Source organism: Artibeus jamaicensis, unplaced genomic scaffold, assembly GCF_021234435.1.
Source record: "Artibeus jamaicensis isolate MK-2021 breed Jamaican fruit bat unplaced genomic scaffold, CSHL_Jam_final scaffold_1689, whole genome shotgun sequence".
NCBI classification, from domain to species: domain Eukaryota; kingdom Metazoa; phylum Chordata; class Mammalia; order Chiroptera; family Phyllostomidae; genus Artibeus; species Artibeus jamaicensis.
In genome coordinates this window covers 13,574,581-13,593,744 of record NW_026522029.1, presented here as the reverse complement: position 1 = coordinate 13,593,744, position 19,164 = coordinate 13,574,581, and the positions used below count along the sequence as shown (strand labels likewise).

Here is a 19,164-nt window from a genome sequence, read left to right as displayed (position 1 = left end):
ACACCTTCTCTCTCTGAAGTAACGCTCCTAGGTGGTTGAATCTGTGTCTCCAACTCCTCGCCGGCTTCCAAGTCAGGGGTTGGCGGTTCATGTTCCAGACCACAGAACTGATTCCTGAGTTATTATTATTCCTACGTCATAGTTCCTACTTTCACTACGAATACAGGAGATACCGTGCTGGAGATTTGAGGCTGTGACTGAAAGGGTGGAAGTCGACCCAACAGGATCTGAAAACGCAGTGTGTGTGGTTCAGTTTGGGAGGACGTCCCGGACGCCACACGTCTCCCAGGTGGTCCAAACCCAGCGCGGGCCTCCTCCCGCAGGGTCCACTCTGCCCCGGGCCCTGGCCCACGCCTGCGGGGGCTGATGCTGGAGGGCCTTTCAGGACCAGCTTAAACCCCACTTTCTCACTCCCCCTCCCTCCCCGGTGAGGCCACCCAGGCGGTTCCCCGCCCACTGCCTCCTCGCTGCCCCCCTTAGCACTCCACTGGCATTGGCTCGCTTTTCTTTCTCACCGAGCAGTTTGCTCCCTGGGACTCCAGTCAGTCACTGCTGCCTTCTGACACTGTCCTCAGGCCCAGGCCTAGCCGGTCACTCAGGTGCGTGCTCCAGGCTGGGGTCAGGCAGTCCCTGCCACACTTGCTGAGGACACGAGGCCAGCAGGAGCCAGGAGAGCAGTGGAGACACTGTGAAGCTGTGGCCGCCCCCCTCCCCCACCAGCAGACCCATGAAATAAACAGGAAAAGGACAGGAATGAGAAGGCAGTCGGAACGAACGCACTGGTTATCACGAGCTATGCCAGGCCACCACGGGATACACTGTTTCCGAAGAGCCAGCTTTCTGTTTTGTAGATCGTTTTTGCTTTTATGCTCAGTTTCCTTGTTTTTTTTTTTTCCTACTATTTTCATTTCCTTCTTTCCACGTTTGCGGACTCGCCCCGCCCACCGCGCCCCTGCCTTTGCGCTCCTTCCAGCTCTAGGAGAGGCAGGCTGCTTGTTCCTGGGGAACCTTCCTCTTCTGTTCTGCACCTTCAACACAACGGGTCTCCCCCCGTGGAAACTGACTTCGCATTTCACCGGCTGTCTGTGGGAGTCGTTCAGGTCCAGGCATTTTGTAATTTCTGACGGATGTCCTCTTTTACTCAAGGGCTCTTTACAGACGTGTTTTCTTTAATGTCCGAACCCAAGTTCGTTGTCGTTTTTATTTTACACTATTTTTATTTATTTTTTATTTCTAATTTCGCTGTGTTGTGGAAAAAGGTATAGTCTGCACCCATGTCTTTGGAAAAATATAAATGTGACTGTGTCTGATCTAGCACATGGTCAATTTTGGTAAATGTTACCAAACCTTGATAGGTTTTATTAAACCAGTCTAGCAAACCTTAATCAATACCTTACCAACTTTGATTACGGCGATGTTAACATGTATATAAGTGTACCTATAAGTTAACAAATGTCTTTTAAGATATTTTTTCATGATTTACTTTTTTTATTAGTGCTTTTCCCTAAAATTGTACTTTTATTATATATATTAATACCACTACCTTAATTTTCTTAGGATTAGTGTTGACAGAGTGTATCTTTGCTTGGGCCTCATATTTTCACGTTCTCTGTGATGGTCACTCCCTTCTAGACCTCGTCTAGCCACTCAGAGGATTCCTGTTTCATCCCTAATTATGTTTCCCTCAGGCTGTGTCATTTTAATAAACTTCAGCACTATTATTATATATTTTGGTGTGTCCCTGCGACCTGTTCTGTGCTCCGTGTTGCACGCTTTTTCTCGGTGCTGTTCTCGTTTGTGTTCTATTTTTCCTTTTCCTGTCTCTCACTGAACTGAGTTTTCTTACCCCCCCCCCCAGTCCTCTTTCTTTCTATAATTGCTTGGAAGTTAAGATTGCATTTCTGTATTTCCTGTGATCCCCTTCTCATTTGTAACATAGTCAATGTCAAGGTCTTTAAAGGCACCCTCAAGCTGAGTCTCTCCCCACTCCCACCACCATGGGAGGCCCTGCGTCCCTGGGCACCTCCCTGCCCAGCCCCACCTCACACCCTCAGGGTTACAGATACTTTATTTCCATTTTTAGTTCAACACCCAGACTGAACTGTTGTTATTACTTTACAGCCGATATTTAGTTGCAGTAACACCACATTTTGCCAGTTTCTTTGTTCCTGTTTTTTTCTCCTCTCTCTTCTCTCTCTCTCTTTCCGGGTTCGTGTCATTTACAATAAAGAATAACTAAGTTTTGCTAGCTTTCATAACAAGGTATGTGACGCACTGGCCAACGGAGAAACCAAGTTCTTTCTTTGATTAAGGCTGTGTTAGACGCACTGCGCTCTTGACCTCCGGCCTGGGGTCAGCCCAGCTGCCCTTGGGTCTTCACGTCCAGGTCTCCTTCGTCCTTCTCTGGCGGCCCTGACTTTCGCCATGTCACAATGTGACAACTGTGGGTCCAAGGGAAGGACTTCCACTTTCCTTTCCTTCTGGAAACGTCCCACCAGATCCGCTCCACGCTTCTTCTTGCCAGTGTCTCTCCCTCTGCCACAGAGGCCGCTTCCGTAAGTGCACCGGGGGCCCCCCAGCTCCTGGACGTGTCTCTTCCACTCACACCTCTCTACTGTGCTCTGGTCCGGTTTCTCGGATCTGTATTTTCTTTAGTTCGCCCATTAATCTTTTGAGCCCGTATCCAGCTCAAAAACCTGAGGTCTCATTGGTGCCGTCATTTTAGTAAACATCTTCCATCAACTCATTCCCATACCAACTCATCACTGTTTATTTAATGACTTAACTTTATTCTTTGCCCAAGTATCTCACAGGCCTAACTGCGGCACTATTTCTGATTCATCAGGATAACATGGTGTTCTGATGTGGTCTTGAGTTTTCCGTTTCATATCTGAGTTGAGCGTTTCTTAGCCGCCTGCGCCCTGCATCAGGTGCGTGGGGGCCGCCACCCAGCATCGCTCCGCCCCCAGTGGCAGAACCAGGCTTCTTACTGGAAGCCAGAGCTCCAGAGGACGCTGATACTCAGAGATGTCACAGAGGCAGGTCGCATGCCACCAGACACCCGCCTCACCCTCTGGGCACAGTTGCAGCTTCTCTCTGCAGCTCTGCGTGGGCCCCAGCCCTGCACGGCAGTTGAACCTCCCTTTTTAACCTTCTGCCGGGCCCGGTGAGTCCCTGTCTCCTTCCCACAAGGCTTTCGGCCCTTATCACCCCACAGAGACTCCCTGCCGGGCGTGGGTAGGCGGGGCCTCCCAGAGAGGGGCCCGAGTCCTGTGTTCACTGCTATTTCCACGCCACTCAGGGCCCCAGAGCGCTACTATCTTCCTTGTTACTTCAGCCATTAATTTTACTGTGTACTTATTCCATTTCTTTTATTATTATACTTTGGAGAAAATGCATGGTTTAAATCTTAACACACAGTGCCGTGCCTCCGGCATGGATTCGCACTGGTACAGGAGCACTGCTTCATCCTACTGCTCGTAGGACATATTTATGAAAGCGGACGTATTTTAAGTTGGTGAGACTCAAATCAATGAGGGCCCATTGTTCTGAAATGCAAGGTGCCCACAACCGTGCGTAGATCTGGACTTGTACAAAAAAAATAGAAAAAAAAATTAAAGAAAGACAACAGCAAATAATCCTAACCATTTTGGCCAATTTTTCAAAGTTATTGCCCCAAATCTCTGAAACGTATCTTTATAGTTGAAGCTCTAGGTGCAAATGCATAGTTTTAAAAACAAACTAAAATATTGTGATGAAAATCGTCTAGTGATTCCGTCGGTCCCGCGGTTTTATTATCAATCATTGTGCCAGCATGAAGGATTTTTAATAGATTCCTAGAGATTTGGGGAGAAAACTGTCAGATACTTAGTGAAATCTATCAAGACATCACGCCTTTCTATTAATCACTGCATTAGGACCGAAAGGAAAGAGACACAAATCAAGCCTTAGCAGATATTACTTGCATTTATATCCCGAGAGCAGCATTTCACCAGGGTGCAAACTATTGATGTTCTTACTGTTTAATGTACATCTTTCATGTACCTCTTCTTTCCCCCAGAAATAATTACCCTTTTTTGTATGGCCAGCATTTGCAAACTATTGAAAATGTTCTTTTAAACAGCCGTTTAGAGAAACTTAATTCAGAGACGATACAGGCTGGGGCGGTTCAGCTAGCACGAGGAATCTTTAATCCAGCAACTGTCCTGTGGTCCATATTCTGTCAGCAAATGGCCCATAACAGGTGTTGGTGATAATCATTGGTTATTATTCCCTATCACGGGGCAACTTATCTCAGTTTTTGATTAGGTGCAGGAACTGATAGATCTAACTGATCAGCTTGCCAGACGGTATCATAAATATGCTGGACTCGTCCCTAAATCTGCGTATAGACCAGCTGCCCCGAAGGCGGGTGCTGGCTATCTCGATTAAGAGGACACTTCAGGTGGCAGCTTAGGCGCCAGGGTCCCCCACTGCACGGAGCCCTGCCCAGGCTTTGTGTTTAAAGGCCCCCACTGCAGGAGGGCCTCTGTGTTATTTGTCCAAGAAGAAACACAAAGTTCATGATCTCAGGCCCTGCAAACCTGGAACCTGGCTATACAACACTCTTTGGATGGCTGGAAGGCAAAAACAAGCTTTTTGGTAACGTGCATAATTCCTGCAAACGCCTAAGCCTACACGTTCATTGTGGACAACCTGTTTCAGTACAGTGGTGTGTGTGCACGGTAACCGAGGCACAGCGACCGTGTTCTGTGAGTAGGGAGGTACGTGCCCGAGGTCCCTGTGGCTGAGCAGACAGGGAGAAGCCTGTGCACCTGTGGTCAGAATACCTGGTTTCCACGGAATTTGCGTGGGTGACTTGTGGCATTACCTGGGCCCGGGGAGAACCTGAGAAATCATCCAGGTTAGATCCACCATCATCAGCGGTCAGTTATGGAAGCACAGAAATGCATGGAGCCCCTGTTACTTACCCATAAATCGGACCTGAGTGGTATTTCCCCACAGGGCTGATCTGGGGCTTCCCCAAGTTCTAAGTACCTCCCACCCTCCAGGGCAGCAACAGTTTAAGCTCAACTACGGTTTTTTAGTCACTCTGATCCTTAGTTTCCTCACGTGCAAGGTGGGAAAAACATCACGTATCCGTAGCTGACGTGTCTCAGGGGCTGTTTATCCGCTTCTTACAGTGAGATCTCACCAGAAAGTGTGGACGGCCCACACTAGTGGGTGTGGCCGAACTGCATCTCCCCTGCACCCCGATCCTTTTCTGGTATGAAGGTCTGACCACCTCCAACACCAAGTGACAAAACGTAACGGAGACTGGACTATCAGTCCCAGGGTGCTCATGTAAGCCCACATGTCTTACTGCATTTGCTCCGGAATTCCAGTTGTCAGCTTCATCATTTCCGGAGAAACCGCGAGGTGTCTGAGGACCTGCGGTTTAGAAGCAGCCTCAACAACTCCCAGTTCTACTCGACACTCGACCGACGTCTGTTTAGTTGATTGATCCCAACCTAGTGGGGCCTGATCACACGGGGTGTTTGCACCGGCCCGCCCGCCACACGCGCTAATTCTCAACAACATCCTTCCCCCGTGTCTCACTCCTCTGACGACCTTACTTACAAAGCAACCGACAGAGCCCACAAGCTGGAGACAGCCAACCCCACATTTCAGTTTGTGCACCTTTGCGGACCCCGCTTTTAATTTGAGGACTGCCCCCATTTATGTTCTTTGTCTCCACGTTGCTATGGGAGATGGAAGGTATCACAAAAGTACATTATTCAGGAGAGCGCATGTGCTATTCTATTATTTGTCTGTGTACGCGTTTCTGTGTTCTCCTTGAGTGTGCCCGTCCTGGGCAAAGGCTGAAGGCTTCCGGTGGTCTTCATGCTCCAAAGACACAGGGCAGGAAAAACATCTGCTCACAAGGCAAGTCACGGGAGTGTGTCCCTCCTTCGTTCCCAGCCCGGCCAATGGATCGCTGTAGCATTGAAGCAAAAGGTAAATGTTGGGGTGATTGTAAAATGCTCCTTAAATTATCATAGTGTATTCTTTTTGCATTATCAGTACTGATGGAATTCCTCTGCTATTTTATTGCATTGTAAGGTCTGACGGAATTCATGTGAACTGCATTCGCTCAATAAAATATAGAGAAAATGCTAGTATATGATGCTGTATACATAGCACAGGATGTAGGGACAAGGACGGGCTAATGCCAGATGAGAGGTGACACCAAAAAAGTCACTGAAAGACATGCTTCGTCTAAAACCTGAAGAATAACTCTTTTCTCAGTGACTCACCTGAGTGCGTCTGGAATTTCACCTGCCGGTTCCATTCCTAACTAAAGGGTAGAAACGGAACTAAAAGTACCGTATTGAGAAGTGAATGCCACAAAAATGGTGTATGTAATGGGTATTAAATAACCCCCGAGGGTGCTTATCGCAAAAAATAAATACCAGTTTCAGACATCAATTTCCTAATCTAATGTAGTTAGTCCTAAAAGTTCACAATCGAGGCAACAATTTTAAATAATGATCTTCTGGCCCTCATTAATTTTAACATTTCAGGTCAAATGTTGGCGCCCTGGAATTTTCATTTTAATTTGTCTACATTGCCTCCATCACTGTTTCACATCAGCAGAAGAAAACTGACTTGACATGAAGCTAATTATCTACTTACAGTTACTTTTCAAGCTTTAGGGAACGAGTTAAAAAGGTCTAATCTCCTCCTGCAACAATTCATTAGTTAAATTTGAGAAGAAAGGAGAGTGTAGTTGGTCTGTTACATGTGATAAGATGTCTCAAAAATTGAATTAGTTACTCGAACACATTTATTTTTTAGTTTTGAAAGTATTTTATTTACTTATTTTAGAGAGAGGGGAAGGGAGACAAACAGTGATGTGAGAGAGAAACGTCCGTCACTGCCTTGCAAACGCACCCCTTCCAGGCAGAGCCCATGAGCCGGGCATGCGCCCTGACGGGGAATCGAACCAGCGACCGTTCACTTTGTGGGATGATGTCCAACCCACTGAGCCACACCAGTCAGGGCTCAAACACAGTTTAAAATAACCATTTCAAGGGCTAGACTTCTACAGAGAAATTTTAAAACTCTCATGAAATCAGTAAGAAAATCCAAACCACAATATTATTATTAATATTGGATCGCCAAATTACCATATTAAAGCACTACTGTTAGACCTGCCTGAACTAGGAAGACCTGCTCCCTGGAGAGAGGCAGCCTGCGTGTCCCGGAGATGCTCGCGAGTGTCTGCCACAAGCCCCTGTGGATGGGGGGCCGGCAGCTGAGGGCTGAGTAAAAACGACACAGGACAAGGACAGCGCCTGGTTTCCCGATCCCAATGCCGCTGTCCTTCGAATGCTCTTATTTCTCTCCACCACAGTCCCCCCAACTCACATGCCCACATGCAAATGCAAGAGTGGAAGGGAGGGCCTGGACCAAAACTGGCAGGCTACGGCGTTGGTATTTTAAAAATCACCGGTAAGTTATAGGAAAAGCAATTTTGAAAAATATCATGCTACTGCCGTCTGCTTCCCTAACCTTTATTTAATTTGGTTGAAAAATAGATTTCTATTTCTTTAAAGGTCAAAAATCAATCACCGTGTTATCAAACAACCAGAAGGGAAAACTATTTGCATCCCGTTCTGCTCTGACTTGAGCACTCATATCAACAGTTGAACAGTTGGAAAGGATCACAGTATTGTGTATAGTCCCCTACACGGGCACACTGTGTTCTGCTCGTCGGCACAACCATCTCGACAGTCGGATAAACTGAAGGGTACCACCCCTTGGCTTAGAGAAGACAGAGCTTTCTAGAATAACTTGCCCTAAGTGGCAAACTTAAAAGAATGAATGGAAAGCTGTTCTACAGAACATCCCTGGGAGATTTTTATTTATGATGCAGTAGGTACAGCTGAAGCCATGTTTACACAAAGTATAATTGGAATGAAATAGGAAAATGCATTCTTCTGCTAAATGCCGTGATGGACATAGAATGCCTTCGGTGCCATTCTAATCTACGCTGTTTTAGAGACACAGACCTTTGCTTCAGAAGGCAGAGCATCATTAAAAGCAAGAGAGTGTTCTCAGAGGAATGCTGTCTGTCTGTCTGTCTCTCTCTCTCTGCCCCAGGTCACTGAAAAACCAACATTATTTTAACTCCTTTTGTTCTGAAATGCAGTGTGAGTTCATATACATACTGTGTGACCTTTCACTTACAACGGCCTGGCCAGCTGGCCCTGGTTTAATGAAGAGACCGTGGGTCCCCCAAGACAGATGTAGGGAGAATTCAAGTGAATCTTCTCCATCAACTAAGGATTTTCTTAGGTTGTAAAGATCATACCTTGCACTGGCCAGGTAAGCCTAATGCAATTTTGAATTTGGCGAGAAAAGAAATTAAATCCTAGAATTTATTGCAGCAACTCACGCCCTCAAATTGTTTCAATTTTCTCATTCCCAGGAGCCCTTCCTCAGAATTAACCTGTCAGGACGCAGGGAGGGGATAACCCTGATTTATTACTAAAAGCAAAGTGCGGCTGAAGCGTGGGGGATATTAGGGGGAGGGTCCTACATGAAAAGGACGTGTCGCGTTTAAGGTGACAAACCCAGATAGGGAAGGTTATTAACTAAAAATCTGGGGCTGACAGGCATTTTATTGGCCTTCCAGCAAACTGGACCCCAAGGGTTACAAAATCTTACCATGCCCATCAAAGCGTGACACGTGGGAAGTGACCTGGTGGTGGGTTCCCCACAAGAGACCCCAGAGAGCCCAGCCATTTTACAAAGGGCTCATGAGAGAGAAAGCCTCGGCCCAAACTCATCAAATAAACAGGGAAAATGCTTCCATTTCATTCCATTATGAATCAGTATTCAGATAGCGTGCATATTTCCCACATGTAAGTTTACGAACATCTAACGGCAATGAGTATTGTTCAGTTTCAGGGTGTTCGAACGTACCCTAACCTCTGCTACTCACCAAATATTACAGAATAACACTGATGTGTTATTTCAAGCTGGGAAGATTAAAGAGAGTTTCAGGGGAGAGAATCAGTTAAGCAAGACTGCCCTTTCATAATGGGGTTCTACTCCAGACACTCCAGTGCCAAGTTGATGAATAAATTCTATTTTCAGATCCCCTAATTTATGTAACTTTCCGTCAAAGTATTTTAATAACTTTCGGGGACTGCAATTAGCTTGACATATGGTTTTGTAAAGTTTCATTATTTGTAGCCGAGTTGTGGAATAAAAAAATACTGTTTACAGCACAAAACGCGTACCTCCTTCACTTGAGCTGCGTATCAGGCTAAATGTGGTGGATGCCAACAGAGAACCAAGCATTCGAGTTACTTTAACATTTCTGTGCTATGGGGGGAGAGAACAATGTGTCAGTCTTACCTCAGTAGCAAACTGTTGCAATCCGCCAATATTAATGGGTCCCTCTTCGGTGGCGTATAAATTGCACCCGCCTACGCAAAGGTCTGAGGTGGGGCATACCATCCCACAGGTCAGACCCAGCGGGTTGTCTGAGAAAATCATCTTGGCAGCTCCATAATAGTTCTGCCAAAATAAAAACAAGGATTTTTATTATGTAACAATATACCGTACACACTCAAATTACGACCTGGACTGTTTCTATTAGGTGATTGGGATGAAGATCAAGTGCGTGCTGATGAGCAGAGCTGCAGGCGCCACCCCTTGCCCAGGGGCCCTGGGACCGGCCCTAACAGGTCACCCCCCATCTCTCCCTTCCACACCCCTGCCTCGCTCAGATCTGCTCAGAATCTGCTCATTTTACACACACCGAGTCTTCAGAAACCAGCTTATCCACAATGTACAAATAGCGTCACTTGCCAAAGAATTAATAACAAGTTAGCTCTTTTGAGAGCTGTTCTTCCTTTTTAGTCAAAAGTAAAATTTAGGGCTGGCCAGTAATCCTCCAAACTGTCAAGAACATCGAAAATGGCGATAATTTGAGAAAATGCATCAGCCAAAGGGACCCTAAGGAGACTGGAGAACTACATGTCGTAGGTTATTCTGGAAAGATTCCTTGGTCAGAAAATGGGAAGTCCGTACAAACTAAGGAAACCGAAGATACTACAACCTTAGTTAATAACAGTATAGAAACAATGTTTCAGTACTTGTAACAAATGAGCTATAAAGTCAAGGTTAATGGTGGGGAATGCATGTGCAGGTATTTGTAGAATTCTCTGCTATTTTCACAACGCTTCTGTAAACACGAAACTGCTCTGAAGTACGTTTCTCAAAAGCAATGGTAGAAACTGCTCTGAAGTACGTTTCTCAAAAGCAATGGTAGGACGCACACTTATCAATATGAAACTAACACATTTATTTTTCCTTTGGCTTTGTTTAAAATACCTTTGAAGGTCTTCACAAACACACACCTCACTTCCGTGAATAATACAACCATAAATACTAATTATGAGAGACTACAGATTGCTGACGGCAAATAGCTCTACTGTTTATTGATTCTGGGACATTCCCGGTACTTTGCCAGGCCTTTCTTTATTTATTCTTTAGCTGCCCAGCACTCAATCAAAAATTTTTAGGCATGAGAAAAGACCGAATTAAATGACTCCTAATTAGAGAAAAAACAAATAAGTAAATGAGACAGACTCCCAGGTAAGCCAGAAATGGAAGCAAGCAGAAAAATACTTCAAAATAATTTTGATGGAAAGTCAGGCAAGAAAAGGCAAACAAAATAGATGAAACAATTAAACACATAACCAGAATACTGCAATCTATTTTAAAAGAATCACGCTGACATTCTGTAACTGAATAACACATTTAAAAATAGATTCTAATGCATGGTTCCAACAGCATTCACGATGGTCTAACTGCATTTGTCTCCTTGGCAACCAGCAGTCATGTCTGGCACACACAAATGGTTCTTCGGTACATATTTTCTGAACACACAGGAGGAATGTGTCGTGAAACTTATCAATAAGGTAACCTGGGGAGAAAGGTTAAATGATCTGCCAAAGGGTCATGGGGCATACGCCTTGCAGAGCTGGGACTCAAAGCCACATTTCTGTCCCGAGCCACGGTTCGTCCATGGTGTGCACGAACACTGATAATTACTCAACAGATCACACAGCGCAGTTACAGTGCCTTTGGGGTCGATCTTTCCGTCAGTGTCATGGAAAGTTGTTGTGAGTTTAAAGTCTTTGTTGCTTAATTCAAGAAGTTGAGAGCTGATTGTCCCTGCAAATCTGGTCATATTTTCCACTCTTTGTTAAATCTTCTCTAATGGCACCCAGAGGGGCCCACAGTAAAGTGCCAGACTATCATAGTAGAATCTTCAAAAGTTAATAACGTAAAGCTCTCTAACACTTATGAAAGGAGCATGTGTCAATGATTTCATTTGACTCATCAGTGAATATAGAATTATTAAAATAATAAAACTGATTCAAAGGGCATTTGAAGCAGGCATGGCTTTAACAGGGGCTTCTGAAGAACGTTGAAATGACAGTCTATAGGAATCCTCCGCAAATACTTCCAAAATAAGTTCCAGAAGTATCTTTCTACTGAACAGAAATAAATGGTATCTCTGCTGTGTGCAAATCTTTATTTAATTAATATGAAATAGCAGTGTGGACCACTGGTGATTTTTCCTAGGAAACCTAAATACTACTTCGCTGTCACCTTGCATTTATTTCTTTTAAATATTTAGTACAACACTAGCAAATTACACAAACATTTGGTTGGCCTTATTTTCTGATCGTGGACAATTTTACTTAAGATTAGCCACGAGAAACAGAAATTAACTTCACATTAACGGGTCTATTTCTAAGCCAACACCCTTGCTTCCTGCTTCCAACCACCAACTCTCTTACTCAGTGCCCGTGACTAAGCGGTCAGCCGCTTGTGCAGAAAGTCTTAGGTTCATTGTCAGTGCATTTTCCTCTTCCTACCTGACATCTCAGGAACCTGTGACATGATTGGTTAACACTGTTGCCTGGCTCACTGACTCAAAGCTCCTACCGCACAGTGAAAAGCGTCCTTGTGAAAACACCATCGTAGAGGAAACTCAACGGCAGACCGCACTTCAGGATAAATACCCAGAGATCTTTCCCCAACAGCATCTATGGCTGATAAGCCCCGATGGGAGCTTTGGGATCGCACGTAAAACGATGACACAGAAGCGAACACGGCATGTTTTTTTTTTTTAAGTATAACAAATAAAACATTTAAAATCACATTTATGGCTCACGACTTGTCAAACTACCGTGGACAGCACGTCAGAGACGATGAAACCGTCTAGTCGTCCCTCAACAGTCTCGGCTCCGAGCCTAACCCTTACACCAAAACAAGAGGTAGGCAGCTATGAAATTTTTAAAAATTTGCAAGAATGACTGAGTGTTTCGTCAATAAAAAGCACCAGGGCGTTTTTCAAAAACTCCAATACACGCTCCCTGAGGCCAGGATGCTTTGGTATCAGAGGAAGACGTCATTTGGGGCTGAGGTTTAGAATCAGCTTTGAATGGTGGCGGTGAAAGCCATTCTGGGTGGCAGGAGGCAGGAAGGAGAGAGATGACATTCATGTGAACGTTGCTGAGTGTCCAGAAGTCCCCCTGCCACAATAACTTGGCAATCTGGCTACAACCGTTCATTCCCAGCACTTCAGAAATGACGATTAGAAGACACGATTTTTAGAAAGGGCTTGCATCTTGTTATAGAAAATTCTGAAGACCAGCCCAAGAGTTGAGTACTGATGCTTCTTAACATCGGGGTGCCAGTACTGAGGGACTCACTGGGGAGATCACCGTACAGATGACGCAGAAATTCACAGAAAGGGGGTGGACAGCAAGGGAATGCAGAGACGACACAACGACACCAAAGTAGGACAGCGTCGTCACGCATGTGGACGCGGTTTCACAAATGGGGCTGAGCCTGCATGGGGGGGGGCGGGGAGGTGATTCCTAAGTCGCTGTCCCCACCCGCCTCTCAAAAACACATCTGGACAAGTGTCCCAGACCCTCCGCTGCACAAGGACCTGGTACTCGGAGCCAAGGCGACCTGTTAGAGAGGGAACACCCCCTCAACTCGGCCCACCGAGGGCTTCAAGATCAATGTTTTATTTTTGTCTCAGAGTAAGTGGGCTGATTTCTCGAGTCCTCCTTCTGCACAAGAGGCCCGACTCCCACTCCGGGAGCGCTTAAGCCTTTGTGTAAAAGGAAAGGCTATAGAATTTAAATTTAGAAGGTACTTCAAAGATACCCCAGCAGTCTCCCAGAAAACTCAGAACCGCTTCAACTTGTTTCTCCATGTTATTCACTCAGCCACAAACATTTCCGTCTCAGACGGCGACTGCATAAAAATAAAGTGTAAAGTGCTCTGTTAGGAGGCATGAACAATAAATACCAGATCTGTGCAAAGATTTATTTTATGTATAAAGCATGGGCACTTTTGCCCCTTCTTTAAATAAAAAATCTAAAAGGCCAAATAATAATAATAATAATAATAATAATGCCGGACATGTTTGCTGTTTGTACACCATCAAAAGAAGAGGCTCTGGCGTTGAATGTCCTTGGGTCCATTAGCTCACTGATACTTTGCAACCGTTGAATCTTCCGTTACCCTCTGGGGTTTTTGGAGCGTGTTCTAAGGTACGACATGTGCCATTCATGCAAGTTATTTATTCATTCTCTGCTTTTCGTTTTAAAGTTACAGCTTGACACTGCATCGGTGTTACCCCGCTATCACTTAACGGGGTTCCAAGTCTTCAGCGAGGCCCAGGAAAAACTCGCAGGCCGGCTCCCGTCTCGTGGGGTCTGCTTGACTCAACGGAGAGGCCTGCCCCCTTCGGGGCCTTCCCTGGCCAGAACTTGATCAACACAGCTGGTGGGTTTATTTTAAAGTGTTCCTCTCTCTTCCAGTGACAGTTCTCACAGATGGAAGTACCCTTCCAAGATAAACTCCAATCTGTTGCATTTAAAAAAAAAATCCTTGGGTAAATTTCAGCCAGTCGGCACACACGAGAAGGGTGAGTTAACGTTCCTCGCTGTTCTGTGCAGAGCCCGCTAACGGGGAGAGGGCTGCAGGCGTTAATCACACGGTCCGTGTTCCTGGGAGCGCCCCGAGAGTCAGCATCCCGAACCGCCACCCACGTGGCTCCGTGCACGTGTGGAGGGAATTGGGGAGACATCACGCACAGAGCACACGAACGTTCCCACCATCATAGCCCTCACCTTCTCGTGAGGACACATGGGAATAGAAGAATAGGTCGGGCTGGCTTCATCCTGAAAACTCCCCCTCCATATGCCAGATATACTGAATTTTAGAAAAGTCGTATGAGGAGGCTTTCAGAAGTAGGAATGCACTTGGGACTCAACGTGTCAGGAAATAGCCATTCTTGGGGAAGATCAAAATTCTACCTGGCCTTGGGCTGTCGAACTAAAAAACACCTGTGTGCGTGCTCATGGGCTTCTCAGCCACGCCCGGGTTCGAATCCGGCTCACGCCACATGACTGGATGGAGACGAGAAGGCTCTTAACCCAGTTTTGTGGCTCGGGAAACACAGTTCCATAGTCCTTCTCAGTCATATTTACGCACGGTATGTTTTTCAAAAACTCGACACGGATAAGATGCCGGGTTCCTTATGCAGCATGAGATAGATTTGATCAATGTGAGTCCTCAAGCCATCCCTCTGGCTTTTACTCCTTAAAAGACTTTTTTAAACATGTTAATTCTATGTGTTTAGATTTGAATGTTTATGAAAGGAAACTCATGTTGGGAAGTAGAATAAGACAGACAGCAAGAAAGAATTCCATCTCTCTCATTTCATATCGTAAATGTTATTTGTCACTGAGAATGCTCTTCCTTACAATTCAACTATGTTATACATCTTTTCAACAGGTAACCAGAATAATGGCTTAACTATGATTATTTTTTTCACCCGGACAGAAATACACACACACACGGAAGGGGCATGCGGTGTCTAGGATTTTGAAGTAGAAATTTAGTGCCTGGTGTATTATTAAGCTTCATACTTCTCCCTCTTCTGAAAGATGCTGTGCTAAAAATAGAGCAACATCACACATGTCGCTGGTTACCTGGGAAATAATTGAGAATTGCTCCGTATCTGGTGTAATTTAAAATGCACTGGTTACTAAGATTCCAAAACACAGAGTAAAACAGTGGAGGTTTTTCTTGTTCTTTGTTTTTAAAAATTCATTTGTTATTTAAATAGGCAAAAAAAAAATGCTCAAGTGAAATCGTTAGCCAGGTTTTAAAACTAAATTTATATTCCCAATAACAAATAAATGGAATAGCAAAGTCACATATTGAAGGTGAGAAAGAGCTCAGAATAATTTCACCCCAAATCATCCTACCCCAAACACAATTTCAAAGAAGCTCAGTGACTGTTGTTGAATGCCGTGCCTAGATAATTCCTTAATAAGGGCAGAACTGCATTATTTATGCCATTAGAGCTAGACTGCACACTCCTATTTTCTTTTACTCAGAAAAAAATAAATGAAGCCAGACGATTCTGTGATGCTATGCCCCTCGCTGCCAGGAATGAGCGAAGTCCTGGTTACCGTGGAGTCTGCCCGAGCGTGTTGCTGCATCACAGCTGGGAGCCAGCCCCCAGCCCCCTGGTCTTTGCACGGTGGGTACAAATGGGGGTATCAGAAAAGTCTCCATCCCACACACACCGGCTTCAACCCGGTACTACTTTCAAAATTATAACGAGCATGGATAAGAAATTACTTGAAATGCTTCAATTCATCAGAGTTATTTTCAAAAGCAAAGCTGCAGTTTGTTTACGATGAAGTTACACATTTTATCCACCCGGCAAGATGCTTAACAGTACCTAGAAACTCTTCACGGTAGCAAATGTGTTACTTCTTTAGCGCTTCGTACCTGAGTAACAACTCGCCATATGGACCCTTCAGTCACACAGATAGTCCAGGGTGATTCAGACAACAAGCACACAGGACAAGAATTCTGGAACCTTCGGTCACATCTGACAAACCACTCCACCTTGCTGGGCTCGAATTTCTATTTTACACAGTGAGATGGCTAGTTAGAGAGAAACTTCACTTGTCTAGCTTCTGTTACATCCACTTTTACTTATTGATAGTAATATATTCTAACTAGTATTTTATGTGTTTATACAGATCATTCTTCATCCTGATTATACAAAAGAAAAACGCTGTGATTCCAGTTTGATTTATGAGTAAATATATATGTCTATACTTATATATAATTGGACTATATATCATTGTTGTGTGCTAAAAATAGTTGAAAACTTTAAAAGTATTTACAAAGGCATATATTTAAGAGTGCCCACACAGACACGCACCTACAAACAATGAGGTATTACTTGTTTCACAGAAAACTGGCTGGAGATACATAATGAAAATCCTTTCTTCTCTAGCTATCCTGGCATCGCATTTTAGGGTTTACATTGCTTACATTTTATAATGAGCCAACGAACACTGCATTGAGTTCTAGAAGGTTTTGCAGAACTAAATGTTCATTCTTTGAAGCGAATGTGAAGCAAAAGCAGTTACCATTGCACTTTGGATGGGCTGGGATTGAAAGTAAAAATGTAACCTTTTAAAGGCCCAAAGGCATATGTTACAAAACAGAAACAAGACAGATTTTGCATGAGCATTAATGATTCAACAGACAACGTGACGTTCATCTATCTTCTCCAGCAAAACACATCAAAGAAGATGGGATATTTGGGAAGTAATGTTCCAGACCTTTGTCTGTAACACAAGTAAATTCAGTATCCTGCAATTTGCCAGATTCAACGCTAGGAAGATGCCTATTAAAATGAAAAGCTGAATTCTGGAAAATCCAGTTACTGTTCTATCAACTGATGAATGAGGCAAGATGAGCTTACACTTGAATTAATAATTGTAAATCAATATTTTATTATAGTCTGAACACAACGCTCAATAATTATTTTGTAGGACTTGTTTTTCGGCTTGAGAAATCACTTTTGCATGTAGCAAATAGTTAGGGTATTCTGAAAAATAAAGACAGCGTCGGGGAAAAGGCCTTCCTCAGTCGGAAGGTGCATCATCACACAGCATAGCAACAAACACGCCACGGTTTTGTCAGACAGAGCAATGGGGTGAATGGACAGTTTGGAAACAAACCAAAATAAATACGAAATTGAATACATGGTAAATGCTGCATTTCAGAACAGCAAGCGTTAGGAGACTACATTATTTACAGGCACATGTACAACTATTTCTCATGCAGGGAGAAAATCTGAATCTTTCTGTTCCTCTACACCAAAATCAACAGTTAGACTAGGGCTTGTCACCTGTTACTCTGTGACCTTTTGGCTTTAATTTACTGTCACATTTTAATTTGTGGTTTTTAGTAAAAATATACATGCTCACATGTAAAATAATGTGGATATTTATAAGAAGCATGTTAGTAACTTCTCCCTCAACCTCAGTCAAGGAAATGATGTTTAAATTAAATCCTTCTTTTCTGTATTTAGCTTAGGTCTCTCTCTCTCTCTCTCTCTCTCTCTATATATATATATATATATATATATATATATATTAGTATAAATAGCATGATGCTGTCTTGCTATTTAATTTGCAACTTACATTTTTTCACTTAATAGGCATGCACTTCTAGATCGATAAGCATAATAATGAATGCATTTTTAAAACAGACTACATAATAGTCTACAATATTTAGTATAACAGTGATTTGGACGGTGGACATCACAGGCAATATAACCAAACTCCCAGGAACTATGAAGAGTAGAACTCTCAGAGAACAAAAACAAATGATAGGTAGGATTGGAAAATAATAAAAAGCTATTCCTAGCAGGGTTTTTTTTTAATATTAAAAAAAAAAAACCCTGCTAGGAACGAAAGATAAACCTGTAGCCCAAAACTCGGTGGACCATTTTAACAACATGTTTGACAGGTCCAGAAACCTGCAAACGGGATCAAAGGAAATGCTGTTGAACGCAGCCCCCAAGACAAAGAGACGCATAATTGAAAGATAAATCAAGAGTCGAGGACGATCACGTAAGAAGGTTTAACATCTATTTAATAAGACTTCCAGAAAGCAAGGGGAGATGACAAGAATTCCCTGGTATGATGGAAGGCATCGATCCGCAGATTGGAGATTTACAATGAAAACAAAGCAGGATAAATAAAAAGACTTAGATAAAAAGGTCTTTAAAACCACCCTCCTCCCCAAAGACCTACGGTCCTCAAATGGACAAAAACTGGGCTTATGTTGATTTTTCCAGGAGCAGCAGGTCATGACCAACAAATCTGATGTGTTTTTCTTGAGCTGAAAAGAATAACAGCCAACCCTGAATTTTATACAAAGTGGAAATATTTTTCAGACATAAAAAACTATAAAAAGAGCTCCAGAAACAAAACCTAAGATAGTATATCAACAATATACCCTTACTGAATGAAACATTTGAAGTATTTATTTCAAGTAAAAGTAAACTGCTCTCCCATGGAAATTCTAATGCAGGAAAAAAAAAGTAAGAAAAAGCAAAGGAATGAAGAAAATTGGCAAAAATGTAAATAAAACCAATCCAATGTTGACCAATAAAGCAAAAACCACCCTACCTATCGCATCAAGTTTTAAAGGACAGAATTAATATACAGAAAATGGTATCTTATGAGACAGGGTGAAGCTAATTAGAATGATGGTACCTTTTCCTAGGCCACAAGATTCACCCAAATTAAAATCCCAAATGACAGAGACCCATAATGCGCAGCAGCTGCAGAATTTCAAGCTCACTCAGTCCTAGGAAAAATACACGTTTGCGCATTATGCAAAACCTGGCCTCTCAACTGTGAAGAAAGTTGACGCGAGTTCAGAAGTATTTATTCAAACCCAGTGGCATGTGCAACCCTGTGGAATAATGCCTTGTTTATACTCTAGGAACATAACGGAGACTGAGGTCTTATTTTTCGTAATTGTCATTCTCCAACAGTCACCCCGATGTCCCCTCTGCCCTCATCCACCCAGGCCACCCCAGCTCCCAGATTCAATCCTCCCACTGTGGTCCCTGTCCTTGGGTCGGGAAGGGACCAGTCAAAGAACATGCACGCACGACCCACGGAGACAGAGGTTTGGAAAGGGGTGTTCTGAGCAGTACGGTGCCTCCTTCCGGCAGGTCGG

The 19,164-nt window shown here is 43.8% G+C and overlaps 1 protein-coding gene across 2 annotated transcripts in view; it reads right to left on the bottom strand.

The window, feature by feature from the left end:
• Nucleotides 1-19,164, bottom strand: part of DPYD (dihydropyrimidine dehydrogenase) — a 499,545-nt gene that overhangs the window by 338,713 nt on the left and 141,668 nt on the right. The window contains exons 1-2 of one of the 2 annotated variants that reach the window (XM_053655907.1): nt 16,453-16,474; nt 9,409-9,570 (exon numbers count right to left, since the gene is read on the bottom strand). In XM_053655907.1, the coding sequence (XP_053511882.1) occupies nt 9,409-9,549 (141 nt within the window). In that variant the 5' untranslated portion in view covers nt 9,550-9,570; nt 16,453-16,474. Of the gene's footprint in view, nt 1-9,408; nt 9,571-16,452; nt 16,475-19,164 lie in introns of those variants that run through there. The other variant, XM_037153081.2, reaches the window with a different exon arrangement.